The sequence below is a fragment of the Leuresthes tenuis genome, unplaced genomic scaffold (assembly GCF_036924035.1).
Source record: "Leuresthes tenuis unplaced genomic scaffold, fLeuTen1.0.hap1 SCAF_14, whole genome shotgun sequence".
NCBI lineage: Eukaryota > Metazoa > Chordata > Actinopteri > Atheriniformes > Atherinopsidae > Leuresthes > Leuresthes tenuis.
Genome location: NW_027325368.1, coordinates 18,205,440 through 18,220,769, shown reverse-complemented (window position 1 = coordinate 18,220,769; position 15,330 = coordinate 18,205,440). Strand labels below are relative to the sequence as shown.

The 15,330-nt window shown below is 42.1% G+C and overlaps 1 protein-coding gene across 2 annotated transcripts in view; it reads left to right on the top strand.

Moving 5' to 3' along the window:
- LOC140269085 (SPRY domain-containing SOCS box protein 4-like) overlaps positions 1–15,330 on the top strand; it is a 67,814-nt gene that overhangs the window by 33,464 nt on the left and 19,020 nt on the right. For both annotated transcript variants that reach the window (XM_072364107.1, XM_072364106.1), the window contains exon 2: positions 675–1,626. In XM_072364107.1, the coding sequence (XP_072220208.1) occupies positions 894–1,626 (733 nt within the window). In that variant the 5' untranslated portion in view covers positions 675–893. The remainder of the gene's footprint in view (positions 1–674; positions 1,627–15,330) is intronic.

The window sequence follows — 15,330 nt, the reverse complement described above, 5'->3', positions numbered from 1 at the left end:
TGCCCCCCTTCTTGAAACTGATATTGTAACTGAAAATGACGTAAAAGCGGCATTCTCAAAATGATAGCATAACATGAACTTTTTTATTTTTCCATTTCTAGAAATTGCCTCGATTTCCAAATCGAAAATATTCTGTCTAAATGACAAACACTGTGTGTCACGTATGTAGTAGGGCGAGTCAAGCTGGCTTTTTTAACCATTACACAAAGGAGTGGAGATGAATTATTACCCAGTGTTTTTGTTTTCCTTCTGCTGATGTTTTTGCAGACTCAGGCGATACTCATTAAAATTACATTAGCTAAATGCGAGTTTGCCAAGTTCAGTTGTGGGCAACGTTGCACAATTGGGGAATGCTTGGATAAGATGGATGCACTCATTGATATTGGAACTTGAGTTGGGAAGGTAGGATGAGTCAGAGAAAATGAATGTGTATTTTCGTCTGTGTGTGTTGTTTCTCATCCATGTTGCTGTTTATTCCAATGAAAACTGACGCCAAATCTGTGAAATTAGGGGTTTTGCCAACATTTGCCATCAGCAAGCTTTCCTCTGTCTTTCTGCCATCTTAGTTTGTGTCTTTTGTGGTAAACTTCATTTTGACGAAAGCTATTTATAAATGGCAATTTGAAGAATTAAAAGCTTTTTTCTCTCTCTCTCTCTTGTCCCTCTCTCAACAGGAGTGGCAGCAGTTCTTTATGAAGACACTTGTGGCATGAAACCAGATCACATACATCTTTCATTCATCATTTCCTCCTCCTTCATCTCCTCCCATCACTCTTGAATTAAGAACTCGGCTCCACCGCATTGATGAGGTAACGCCAAGCTCCCCACAGCGCAGCACCCACCTGCACAAACACCACCTTACCCCCTTCCTTCTGCCAACTCTTCCAGCAAACATGGGCCAGAAAATTTCTGGCAGCATTAAATCGGTGGACAGTCGGGGGGAAACTGTTGGCTCGCCATCATACCGACCTATAGCTCATCGTCGGCAGCACTTGGAGCTAAGGGGCCCAGATTTCTCCAAACCTCCCAGGCTGGATCTCCTACTGGACATGCCATGTGCTGGACTGGACACTCAGCTCCGTCACGCATGGAACCCTGATGACCGCTCGCTCAACATCTTCATCAAAGAGGATGATAAGTTGACGTTTCACCGCCACCCGGTTGCTCAGAGCACGGACTGCATCAGGGGGAGGGTCGGGTACACGCGGGGTCTCCATGTGTGGAAAATCCACTGGCCCACCCGGCAGCGAGGCACCCATGCTGTGGTTGGTGTGGCAACCTCTGATGCTGCTTTACATTCTGTTGGATACACAGCGTTGGTGGGTTCGGACTGTGAGTCCTGGGGCTGGGATCTGGGGCGTAACAGGCTCTACCACGACAGTAAGAACCGGGCCCACAGCTCTCTGCCCTCATACCCTTGTTTCCTAGAGCCAGAGGAGTCGTTTACCCTACCAGACTCTTTGCTAGTGATTCTTGACATGGACGAAGGAACATTAAGCTTTATGGTGGATGGACAGTATCTAGGAGTGGCATTTAGAGGCCTAAAAGGGAAGAAGCTGCACCCCGTCGTCAGTGCTGTGTGGGGGCATTGTGAGATATCCATGAAGTACATCAACGGCTTGGATCGTAAGTAATCACAGTCTGACTAATGATACAATATGAGAATAATCATGATTAGAGATTTACCAATGCTGATAGTTTGCCAAATAGGGTTTTTCTTTCATTTTAATTTAAGTGTTATTGTATGAAGTAGTTCAGTAGAAGCAGTCAGAGAGCTCTTAGTTTGTTGAATACTACCAAGAAAGCGGCTCTGGAACGAGAGCTAAAGTTTTATACTGCATTACCTCCACCTCAGACAGTTATACAGACCGGGTCGGAATATCCTTCCGAGTAGATTCTAGTTTTAACTAGCCTGTTCAGAAACTGTTTAAACCTAAAAGGGTTTGGACACTGATTGGGTTCACTCAACCCCACTTAGATACAGATATCAACTTATGGTTAAAGAAAGGCCAAAGGCCAAATGAAATAACCACAAAAAGGACAACTCTTAAACAATCTTGGGTAAATGTCTGCTAAAATAAGAGTAGGAACCTCACTGATTATGACATGTCCCCTACACGTCAGAGGTTGTGGTAAGAAGGTTTTTTTTAAAAAAAAACATTTGTTTTGCAACACCGTAAACTTTCTTTGGGTGAAAGTTGATGCAAGTACACTCGAGGGATTGAAATCCACTTGTTCTGCGATATTTGTTCAATGCTTTTCAAGGAGCTGACCGACCCGAGGACACGCTTTCATTTATTCATTTGTGACCTTCTTGCATCACCCCAGCACTTACAAAATGCATGTTTCTCAGTAATCAGTGTTTCTTATTTGTGGCCTCTGTCACACATAGATGGTTTTCCTCTGAACTGAACGGTCACAGATTGTTGCAACACTCGTGTTGCTGCGGAAGTGTATCATGAGGTTATTGTGTCTGCAAAATATCAGGTTTCTTGTTTTGACCAAAGCAGGAGACGAACTGAGGAAGAGCACTTTACATGTGATTCTGCATTTTTCTCAAGAAACTTCCACTTTCTGTCCCTGTGCGTTATGAGAGAAGAGGAAGGCTCCTCCTACCGTTGCAGTCTAAACAGTGATGCTTTCTAAAAGCACTCTTAGACGCACATTATGAATACATATACAGATGGACACACACCTGCCAGGAAGGGAAAGTGTGTGTTATGAAAACAAGCCTGAGGTCTGACTCCGGCTGTCTCCCTCCCTCGTAGTTTGAACAACCCCATGGGTCTTATTTGATATCACAACACGGTGTGTTTTTGTCTATTACTCTGACAGAGAGCTGAGAGGAAACCCGTTTCTCTTTGTAGTTTGTTACGTCTGATTTCTCTTTGCCCAGTCATCTCAAATTTCTTTTTGAAAATTTCCAAAGAAGCGCACTGCTCTCAAGGGACAACATGACAGCGAGAGCCTGTTTTTTTCTACCCTTGAAAAACAGGTCACAAGCCTCAACCCAGCTTTAAATTGGATGTTTATGCCTTAAAATTGCAGCCGGCAAAATAGAATATGAATCAGAATGAAAACAAATCTCCTACTCTCAAGATAACTTCAAAGTACACAGTTGAGTTGCTGAAAGCACATCACCTCAACCGTTTTCCATTTATGAAGCCACCTACAGGATTTCATGGTGACTGTGTGATGGGCCGTCAGGGAGAATGTTGAGACTTTTCAAAGCCCTCTCTTTTACAAGCATATAGGCCTCATGCTGTGAAATGAGATTTGACTGTTGAAAATATGCAAAGCTAAATGCAGGGTGGCTCGTCTTGATGGGCCAGCAGAGATTTGTGAATGAGAGACAGACTGCGACAAATTAAATTAAACCCTACCCTGTGGTCGGAGAGGATGTGGAAGGCCGAATAAAGGGTGCTGCCCAATAAGTAAATGCTACAGCAGCATGCATTTTCTCATCTATACAAATGATCAGTCCTGGTATTAGTGCTAAGCTATTTATTCTCCTCATGTTTTTCTTCTTTAGGAGTCAGGCTCACCAGGCCCTAAAACTGTTGTTTTCTATTCGAAATCAGCTCAAACAGGTACTTTTTAAATGCAAATGCACGTCCCGAAGCTCCCAATCGGGATAAATGAAATCACATGTGTGCGAGTACAAACAGATGCAGACAAAGGCTTCATTGAGAGAGCCCTAAACAAGGAAAGACCCACTTGAGTCATCAAATCCATAAAATGCTTTTGGTTTCTTCTACCATTTAAAAGCCTTGCTGAATTGTCTCTTTGAGTTTTAGCAGTTGGACCCTCTCTGAGAGTCTCAAGTGGAGGCTGAAGTGAAAGTGAAACGTGTCGTGGATATTATTGGAGCTAATGCTGTGTATCAATTATGAGTAAGGGAACTTGTATGTGGCTTCTTTTCCAATTCAATACAGTTAAATTAGGGTCAGAATAAGGAAGCTGCAGCACATTTGGCGCTCTCAGTGGAGCTGTTTTTAAAAGGAAAAAAAGATCTATTATCAGTTGTAATTTCCTCCATTAGAACAGGCTGTGCACTGCTTTGATCGGTGGGAGCGCAGGCGGCCGCAGTGTGTGGCTGCAGAGGGAAAGTCACTGAAAAGTCACTCCTCTCTAATAAGATTAAACTGCGGCATTATTCAACAATCACATCTCATAGTTCAGGATTTTAGGGAAAAGTCAAGCAAATAGCCTAAAGTGTGCACTCTTTGTTGCAGGCTGGCCATTCAGGATGAGAGTACAGTCATTGTCTTCAGTCATTACAGGTTTCACAATGAAACGGCTCGTCTGCCCTGCTGATGACTCAGAAAGGGAGGATGAAGTCATAACTGCTGTGTGCTTTGAGCGTATGAGTGTTTGTGAATGGCAGACCATCACCAGACATTGTAGCACATTCAGCTGTTTATTTGATGGTAATTGCCTCTTTTGTGTTTGTGCATTTGAGAGAAGAGGTCTCAGCAAGTGTATATCTGCCCTGAGTGTCTGCAAATGTGCGTTTGGCCATAAAAAAAAAAACCCTTTTGGTACTTTGGTAATGACTTTCTGTAAGAGGCTTTCCTGTGAGAAGAGACTGTTGGATTGTTTTTGAAGTATTGCTGTTGAAGGGGAAACGGCATGGCTGTGGGGTGTTAAAGACGGATTTATTGACGCGCCGTCTGCTCGTCATAATGTTTGTTTTGCTCATCGGTCTGGCTCAGGATCCGTTGCACCATTATCATTGTGCTCCACCTTAAATCATGGCTCCTGTTCCTTCAGTGACTTGGTGCACAACCAGTGAGACACAGCTTCACCTCAGGTTTGTGGTAGTTTTTGTAAGATAGTGTAAAGCAGTCAGCAGCAGATGGGTATGTCCAATGTGCACTAATGCTAAAAAAAAAAATGGTGTAGAGATTTAAATTGCATAAATTATTTATCCATCCAGTGCTCCGACTTCAAAGGGTTTTTCCTCCTTCATATACCTGTGAACTGGCCTCCATTGTCCAGATAATCTTTGTTCGAGTCGATGCTACCTCACTTAAACTACAAGTTTAACCCAATTCAGTTTGTTACCTTGAAGGATTCTGCCTGCTTCTATCTGATGTTTTCTCTCTTGTCCTGTCTGCATAATTGTACCAATTAGCAGTGGTTTGATACGCTACAATTGGAGCTGTCTTAGTTTCAGCCCTGATATGATACTGGCTTCTCCTTAGTCTTTGGCTCACATCATTTGAAAACTTATTCCAAAACAGATTATAATTGCCATTTTTTTTAAATTAGTAAATCCAGTCTTGTGGAAAGTGCAGCTTCTGTCGGCTCTTAGGTTTTACCTTCAGGAGGACAAAATAGAAAATCCCTCAGTCATTACCTGGTCTTAGAATAAGGTAAAAATTGGGTGAACAACAGCACATGATGTATTGCACCATGGTTTTATTTATTATTTAAAATGCAGGTACAGTTTGCGAAAAATGAAGTCCACCCTTACTGTTTCCACTGGAAATATGAGGGTAAGTGTTAGTCAGGTGCTGCTAATAAAATGCTGACGGCTAATTTATCATCATCAAATGTGAAAACCTCCGTAAAGGCATACGTTTTTTTTTTTTTTTTTTTGGCAGTTTGCTCATAGCATTTAGGTGTGTGTTAATACAACAACATCTTAGAAAATCAACTGTCTGAGAATGGTTATAGGACCATTTTCAAATTATTTGGAGTCATTCCATCATTCCACAGTGAGAAAGATTATTTAAGAGTGGAAAACATTCAAAACAGTTGGAAAAAAAAAATCCTCCCAGGAGTGTGCAATGCTCAGAGAAATGACAAAAACCCAAGAGCCACATCTCAGACTCTACGGGACTCGGTTAGCATGTTAAAAGTTAAAGTTAACAACAGTACACTTTGAAAAAGACTGATCAAATGTCTGTTTGGAAGTGTTCCAAGAGAAATGCTCTTCTCTCCAATAGGAACATTGCAGCACAGCTTAGGCATGCAAAGTTGCATCCAAACAAATCACACGGCTTCTTTAAATGTCCTTTGGGTAGATGAGACCCAAGTGGAGACGTTTGGTCATAACGCACAATACTATGTTTGGAATTCGCAAAACATATCAGTACAAACAGCTCAGATCAACTGTCAAGCACGGTGGAGGAGGGGTGTTGATTTCGGCTTGTTTTGTTTGAGTCGACCACAAACTCCTCTGTACCAAAGTAACCTAGTGTCAAAGGTGAGGCCATCTGTCTGTCTGACAGCTAAAGCTTGGCTGAAACTGGGTCATGTAACAGGATCCCAAACACAGCAGCGATCTACTACAGAACGGCTGAAAAAGAAAAGAATCGAGCTTCGGTAGTGACCTATTCCTAATCCCTAATTCCTCCGCTATGATGTGAGTAAGCGATTGAGTTATTGCTGCTAAAGGTGGCTGACATTCATTGAGGGTACTTTTGCACACATTGTAAAAAATGCTGCAAGGTGTCTCAGTCAACAAACTACGATTCTCTGAACCAAACATTTTCAGCCTCAGACACTTCAAACTCCAGGTGGTCGGAAACAAAGAGGGGAAGCAACTTTGCCTAAGGAGGAAGTTGTGTGGAGAGATGAGGATATTGAGGCAGTTTGTTTATCGCTTAGGTAATCAGTTTCTTTCTTGGACTTTGGAAGGAAAATTGTCACGATAGTCAAAGAAATGCCTAAATGCCACTGCAACACATCTCTGCTCCTTCAGTGTACTATTTTCACACTCTGCAATTAGAGGGGACAAACGCATAAAGACGTAAGACTTCCAACGCTGCGGGTGTCTTTTTTATTTTTCTCTCCCACAAACCAGACTGGCATCTTGACCTCCCTCCCTCTCCCCTACTGTTGTCCACATCACACAAGCAAGCTCGCACGGTCCAAGTCGGACGTAAACCGTCTGCTGGATATGGACACATGCTTACCAAAATGACAGAGCGGGGATCCATTTGTGTCGTGCTTGTTTTGCATGTGTGGCTGCGTTTAATTCTTTTGTTTTAATTTGAGTTGCCTGAAGTCATAACAACGCTTAAACCGCACACGTCCCACTTTGCTTTCATATCATGTAAAGACTAAACCAATTCTCAGTTGCCCGTTGTGATATTAAGACCACATAAGTAAGCTTTCATTTAGTTGAAAACAGCAGCAGCATATCATCAAGACTCAACTGTCACAGCTGTCTGTTGAAGAAGTGGTCCACAGGGCGGGCTGTTGAGCTCTGTTGTATTCAGTTGGCCCAACTTGTTTTAAGGATGTGTATCTCAAAGCTGCAGGATGTATTATTATGTCTAGACAACTTTTATAGCAATGTTTAGATTTGGGTGATCTGATCCTTTAATTCCAGTTTATTTCCTGTAGGTTTGGTCTCTGCATTTAAATCCTACTGCTGTCCACTAAAGGAAAGCTCATCAGTTTCCGACTCATGAATTTTTCTGTTGGGAGCTCCGCTTTCTCCTGGCAGCCCGGTACCAAGCTCGTGCTCAGAGCTCTACACTTAACTGCCGGCTTTGGGATATATGGGTCAGTGGGTTAGTGCTTTAGCTCAATTTAGCTGCTAACCTCAGGCATAATGATTGAACTCTGCTGTTAATGCTTGTTTGATTTGTGCACTTGTTTTTTTTTCCTGGCATGTTTCCCTTAAAGCGTTGACTCCTGACGACATTTAGCTCACACGTTGAAAAGAAAGTTTTATAGTTTTTACTTCTTTTTTTTTTTAAACCACTCAACTCTGGTTTTAAGTACCTACAACAAAGCATTTCATGCTGTTAAATTGAATTAGAAATTGTTTTCAAAATTTAAAGAGAAGTTTGCATCACAAATTCTAAATCATATTACAGAAGCTAATTCTGCTCATTTTTATATTGGCCAATTTTCTGTACCGTGCCTACACAGTTGCATAAGAGCTTCTGCACAGCCTAACCAAAGCTCTATCAACAGCTGTTCAGCTGAAATGCGTTGTCCTTGTTGCCGGGCTGTCTCTGTCTCTGTAACTATGTTCTGTGACTGTAACTCTTCGTGACATGGGCTATTACTGCATAACAAGGATGACCGTCAGCGGATGCTCTTACACAACAAGATTAAATGGCACAGAAAAAGTTCTGATGAACTGCAAGTGTCACATGTTTATTCTATATCCTGCCCTAAGAGCTTAACACCATTAGCTCAAGTAGGGAACTGTGGTGTCATGTCTCTGCACTCGTGATTAAATATTTAACAGAAGACATGAATAGAGAAGGACAGAAAGAGGTAAAAGAAAAACATAGTAGAAGAAGAGTAGCAAAACTGGCAATATGTAAGAGAACAAAGGCAAGCAGAGAGACGTATGAAACAGAAACCTACAAAAAATGAAGATATGATGACTTTAAAGCCTCTCTAGTGTCACATTCTCTCTTTTGCAATGCAAGAGCAAGTATAGAGAAAAGATACCAGAATGTAGGAAATGTGAAACGTTTGATAAACCAAAAAAGTGTCAGCTTGAGTGAAGAGGGACAGAGACTGTCTGATAGGAGATGAAGGAAAGGAGACATCTTAGAAATGAAAGGGCCAAGTGGTGTAAAGAGTAAAAAGTAAAGGGGGAGTAAGGGGCAAATTGAAAGTCTTGTTGAGCCACTGGTGTGAGTTCTGAGGAGGAGGTCAAATAAACTGATGGATGACTGAGTAATTAAAGAGCTGGACTCGCACTCAGAAACTGGCTGCTAATGAGGGGCTCGGGGAAAAACTGATTAGTGAATGTGAGGATGTTGGAGTTGGTGTTCGAGGCATGTATTCAAGCACGTTTTGCATGCAAAAATCTTTTGAATTTCAGAACTTGGATGACTTAGAATTAGATCATTTTATTAAATTTTGGCATGAGAGAGATGTCTTGTTAGCATGTAGCATTAACAAAGACACACAAAGGAGGCATGAAGATCCAACAGCACAGATCACATTGGAAGGTGTGCTGTGCTTCAAATGTGTTTATATATATATATGTATACATATGTATGTGGTGATTAGCATTGTCGCCTCAAAACAAAAGGGTCCGAATCCCGGCTTTCTGTGTTAGGTTTGCATGTTCTCTCCGGGTACTCCAGCTTCCTGCCACCGCTCAGAAACATGCATGTTAGGTTAATTGGTGTCTCTAAAAATTGACCCTAAGAGTGAGTGTGAGAGTGAATGGTTGATTGTCAGCTGGGATAGCCTCCAGCATCCCGCGACCAATCATAAATATGTGAATATAATTTTTCTTAAGCATGGCCAGTCACTGCACTTATGTCAAGACACGCTCTTATTCAGTTGAGGACTGGGAGCTTTATGATCTTATTCACATCTGGAATAATCAGGGCCAAACAAGTCTTCAGCCATGTGATGCTGCCCTTTGCTGCAGCTATTTTCTGTGCACAACCCCGATAATAACATACCAGATTAGTTTTCTCTGGACCTGACTGTCATGGCCATCTTAAAAGCTGCAATCCATCATATCCAGCAGAGTGACAGTACAGGATTGTTTGGTTAGTTTGATAGAGCTACTTCATTCAAGTCACTGTCTATTGACCTTTCAAAGGCAATTGGGTATGCTAACTTTAGCTGTTACATTAATGGGTTCCTTTGGTACGGTCACTCATAGGATATCATTTGCCTGAACTGTAAATCTTTGAAGCTGGCGTTGCTGGTGCGCTGTTAAAATGGTTCAGTTTCTCAAGTTTAGACCAAATTGTCTGACTGCGGTTTCACCATAGACTAAATGGACTGTTAGCTTATCAGGTAAAGTGCAACTTAACAGATTTTATTTGCTCAACAACACAAACTTGAGCTTTTTTTTTTTGCACTGGTACTGTTTGTTAAAATTATTCTCAATGAGTAGAAAACCCACGAGGTCGCCCTGACAACAAGGGGCTGTGCACAGTGTCTTTTTAAAAAAAAAAGAAAAAAAAGTTCTCCACCTTTTCTGTGCGCCTGTTTTCACCAAGGTGAAAAGGGTGCAAATGGTATCAGGTGGCCTCTTTTCAAGCAACCAATCATATGGGAAAAAACTGCCCGCACAGTAACCAGTAAAATGGAAAATGACCTAATTCTCACTCTCTGTCCTGATGACTTGTCAGACAGACGTGACGAGAAAGGTTCATATGTGGAAGTGAATCAGCTGAACACTAAATGTTGATGTTACTGATATTAATGTTTTGATGCAGACACTGACTCTGTTTAAAAAAAGAAAGAAAAAGAAAAAGAGCTACCTGCCCCACCGGTGATGGCACATTACAAAGGGGCTTGTACAGCAGAGCTGATTGTCCCTCTTAACACTCTGACAGGAGAGCTACTGAAAATTGTCCCTTGTTTAACCTTAAATAGGCCTGGAACCGGGCCCTAACAATGCCACTTCAGACTGATATTCACTGAACTACTATCTTCGACGGATCATGTGAAGCACTGACTTCTTCCTGCTCTGCTGCTGTCAGATTCAGTCGTGATGAGCTCAGCCTTTGCTAACATGAGGGCGAGCTTCCTCCGTTTCATGTCAGACTGGGTGCTGTTGAGATATTACTGTCATAAAAACAAAAAGAAATGCCAGCAGGCAGCATTTTCCAGTGTCAGATCAGTGCTTTTCTGCCAGAGAAAGGTACCGTGTCGACACAACTTAGATTGCTTTAGCAGTTTTTTTAGATTTACTGGAAGTCTTCAGAATTGCTCTGTGCCTTCATTTAGTTTGGGTTGATATTATGCCTTTTTTCCCTTTTCTTTTCAGACCTTTTTTTCGTTGTTTTTGTGTGCCCTACTCAGACTTCATCTCATTAATGGGCTCTTATTGATCCCCGCATCTTGATGTTTATGTTTATGCATTTAGCAGACGCTTTTATCCAAAGCAACTTACAAATGAGGATATAATTGGATGCTGGCGTTATGTACACCTGCTCTCTCTAAGATGAACTACAGGCAGTGCTTTACATTCATTTAGTGGAACCCAACGCAGGCTATACACTCCATTAGAAATGAATAAACAGTATTGAATAAGCAGCTTTTGAAGTATTCCAGGTGTAATTTTCCCCCTGGCCAGCAAACAGTGGCATTGTTTTAAATTTGAATTCCCAGATGCAGCTGTCGCTATAGCAACATGAATGCTGCGTTATGGGGACAACAAGTTCGACAACGAAGCAAAAAAACAAACAAACAAAAGTTTCCTTGTTTTTCCTGATGAACCAGACAGCCTTTTTGCCCTTTTGGAGTCAGAGCAGCCATTGTTTGATGAACAGGTAAGCAGGTTTCATCCTTGAACGTGGGGCACTTTTTTTTTTAAAATTCTGTTTTTATTAATCCGTGCGGATTTTAGTTCATATTTCTTCTCCTTGCACTTATTGCCTCTCGTTTTGCAACCTCACCACACATGAACTTCATTCACATCTCAGTCCTGAGCTAATTCTGTTTTCTGACGGGGACTTAGGCTGTAATTTTTGTGGAGAATAACTAGTGTTTTGTCATTTCCCATTAGCTGAAGGCAGTAGCATAAATTTGTGTGTGCGCAGTGGTTATTGTGACCTGCTACAGCAGGTGTTTTGACTGTTCCTGTGCAGTTTTTGCATATTAAGCTCACTCAGTGCTGTTTAATAGTTTTGCCGTGCATTTATGCATCCTTGCAAACCCACTATAGCTCTCCAAGGAGTCCATGTGCAACACAAAATCTCTTGTTTACTTTCTGTCTGTCTGTCAGCCAACAAGCGGCTCACGCCAGACATGCTAGCTTACTTACCAACTGTCAAGTGAATACTTTTACCCTAAATGTAAGATTGTTGAATAAAAAATGAGAACTTCAGAAACATGATGGCGAGAAAATTTTGAAGTATTTCTACAGTTTTTTTTCTTCTTTTAAGCTGACTGCATAATTTACACTTAGCCTTCACAGTTAACATATCATTATCCACATTAGCATAATTGCAGAAAACCTGGGCTACAGACTCTTTTGGAGGAATGGATGCAGATAGAAGATAGAAAGCAGTAAGTTGGGAATAATGAGCAGGCTCAAAATGGAAAAGAAGGGCCAGTGAAAATGCATGAAACGCTGAATACTCTTGATACTTATGGCGGAATTCCTTACCTGGCAGAGCTGAACAGTTAAACGCTCCTTAAACATGCCACCAGTATGAGCGTTTAAACCCTCGTATACAACTCAGGGTCGCAGGGGGCTGGAGCCTATCCCCGCTGCCATCGAGTGAGAGGCATAGTACACCCTGTACAGGTTGCCAGTTCATCACAGGACCAAGACAGACACGTATACTCACACTCACCCATAAGGTCGATTTCAGAAATTTAACAATTCATCTAATGTGGATCTTCTGTGAGGAAGCTGGAGTATCTGCACAGAACCCATGCATGCACATGGAGAAAAGTCCAAATCTGCACAGAACAGGCCCCAGCCAAGATTGGAACCAGAAACCTCCGGTGCTAATCCCTGCACCGTCATGCAGCACACCGGCTTTGTAGAAGCAGAAATAATTCAGATTCTAACCACAGCAGTAAATCCAGGTTTTTGGTCGGTAATGCGGCCCAACACCAGCCACTAGAGAACCAAATTCCAGCCAAGAAAAGCTTTGGAGCAGCCCGGCATTTAAAAAAAAAAAAAAAAATAGCAAAAAACGAACAAACAAAGACATAAACACGTTTAACGCTGTTTTGTGCTCTCAGTGGACAAAGGTTTTAAAGTCATAGAAAAACAAATGCCTGGCCTGCACACAAAGGAAAAGCATTGTGGCATGTCATGTTTATCCCGTACGGGGTGATGTATTTACTATGGAAATAGAAACTAAAATATCTCGAAATCATTGTGACACTTACCACTGATCCAGAACATTGTTTTCAGGTTTTTGCATTTTTTCCCCCTAAGCTGTCACCAATGCATACTCTCTTAGACCCACATGTCCAGTTTTATTATCAAGGTGATCCAATCACACCTTCTAATGAATGAGAGCAAGATAATCCTCTCCCATCTTTGTCTCCTTCACTCATTGTTCAGGAAGCTGTTGGCTCAGCCTCTAATCAGCACTTCAATTTGGCCTCCTGACACTACCAATATACTGACAGGCTGGATGCCTTTGTGCTCAACCGTGGTGTAGTTCTATCCAAAGCTCTCTCAGCCCTCTCTCTTTCTACCACTGGCACCCAGTGAGTAAACTCACTCCATTTATTCACCTTCTTGTCAGCTCACTCACGCCACTTATTTTTGGTCACTGCGCTGAACTGGATGCGTGTCTTGTTCATAAGCACTGTGTTACAGCTCTGCGAACCTGGGCATGAATAAAAGGTACTTGAAGCAGTTCTCTGTGAACGACACCGTCTCTCAGCTGGACTCAGCAATTTTCTGAGTGGTGGTTTTTCTTCTAGTAGGAGTTGAGTTAAGTTTCCATGCAAAGTCTCTTTGAACTGTTTCTGTTTAAAGCCAGTGGCACCGTTTTCATGACTAAAACCTGATGTTATGCCATGACGTCAGCCAGTCACTTCCCCAAACACACGAACCAGTTGTCTTGTATATGTGACCCTTATGAGATCAAGTTACAGCAGAAAGCTGAATATGCTTACTAGATTATAGTTAATACACAGTTGATTACTTTGAAACAGTGCTTTTAGCTTTTAGCCACTACTTGCCACAAACCTCTCCCAGGGTTCTAGTTTTCTGTTTAACATAAAGGGAGTAACACATTGATATGTTGCCGTGCCGATGTTGTAAACCTGATAACACCATGCTGCGACATGCACTGTTCGCTGTTAATTTAAAAGCATGTTGTGTGGATCTGGGTGCTGCTGGCCCATACTCGTCGTTTCTTTTCAGCATGTTTTCTGTGAACAAGCACCGTCTGCACAACTCTGCTCTTCTACTAGTATCTGCAATTAGTGTCAGCTTTACAACAAATATTCCAAGCACTGTTAATCGTAGTTGTAACCATGGAAACCAGCAGCACATATTGGGTGAATGTTGATGCTGGAAAAAAAAAGAAATGACTGTAGAACCTTGAGACATTGCACGTTGATCCAGGAGTCTGCACATTGTGTACAGCTTGATTCTTCTGTTCGTTGATTTCATCAGTAAGTCGAATCTTCCTGCGGGTGTCCTGTTTGCCCTGCATCTGGAAACATCTGACATCTCCAAAATGATGTATTTGTTTGTATGCCGTTTTTTTTTTTTTTTCCCTGTTCCGTCTTCTGTGAAACACCAGAGAGAGCCCCTTATTAACCGCTGTGTGAAACGGTCATGTCTGCGGTGAGAAGCTGTTTGGAGTGTCTCAGGTCTCTCATCTGGAAAGGATGTTGATATTCTGCTTGGCTCCAAGCAGCCACATGAGAGATGTGTCTTTAACAGAAAACCACAACTGAGTTGCATTCCCCACTTGGTTCTGACACACGATTTCCATTTTTGAAGAATGATAGTGTAGCGAATGCATAAATATCACGGAGAATAAACAGTGTTTTCACCCTCTTAATAGAGTAGATTGAGTGTTATATTAACAAATTCTTTGGTATGAACTGAATTATTTCTACAGTACTCGGCTCAGTCTCTGTTACTTGTTTGATTCCTCATTTTTCTTAATAGATTCATATTTACGGTGAAAGCCTTCTCCCTTCACACCCGGAAAACTGGAGGGGCTGCGAGTAATAAAAGTAGTGTGAATCATTTCTTCGAGGATATTGTTTTACTATCTGGCACATATCCCTGCGGTGGTATCCAATCATTTTCTGGTGTTATGATCTCCTGTTGAATCCATCTCCGTCTGTCTTCCCAGTGTATTGCTTCCTTCCTCTGCGTGTTAACTCAGTTCTTCCTTCACCAAAGCAAAGCCAAGGTGGCGGTATGTGATTACTGCCATTTGTCCGTTTGTTCACAACATTAAGCAGATGTTACCTGTGCACGTTGGAGCACGGGCAAAGCAACGGCCCATTCATGTGTCTGTAGAGGATCCACCACAGTGTGAGTACTCTTCTTTTTTTTTTCTTCATCTTCCTCTGCTGCCCTCTATGCCCCTCTGTCCTAATCCATGCCCCCTGTTTCATCTGACTAAGTATCCATCATTTTATCTCTGCCTCTGTGTCTAATTCACATGAACCTTTTGTCCCCGCTTGGCCCTGTGCCCAGACAGATACTGAGGCCCGCTCTGTTAGCCAGTACTGCCATGGTCTGGCCCAACCACACTCTGCTGCCTTCTCCCCTGTCGTACACTTTCACTGTCGAAGTTAGACACTTGTAATCGTGGTACAGCTTAGTTGCAGTTTCAGATATGGTTTCTGGACATTCTAGATCCTAGTGTAGTTGATTGTGCAGTGTCCCTTTGATGTCTCTGGTATAAACTGGTCTCTTTAAGTGCTTGTGTG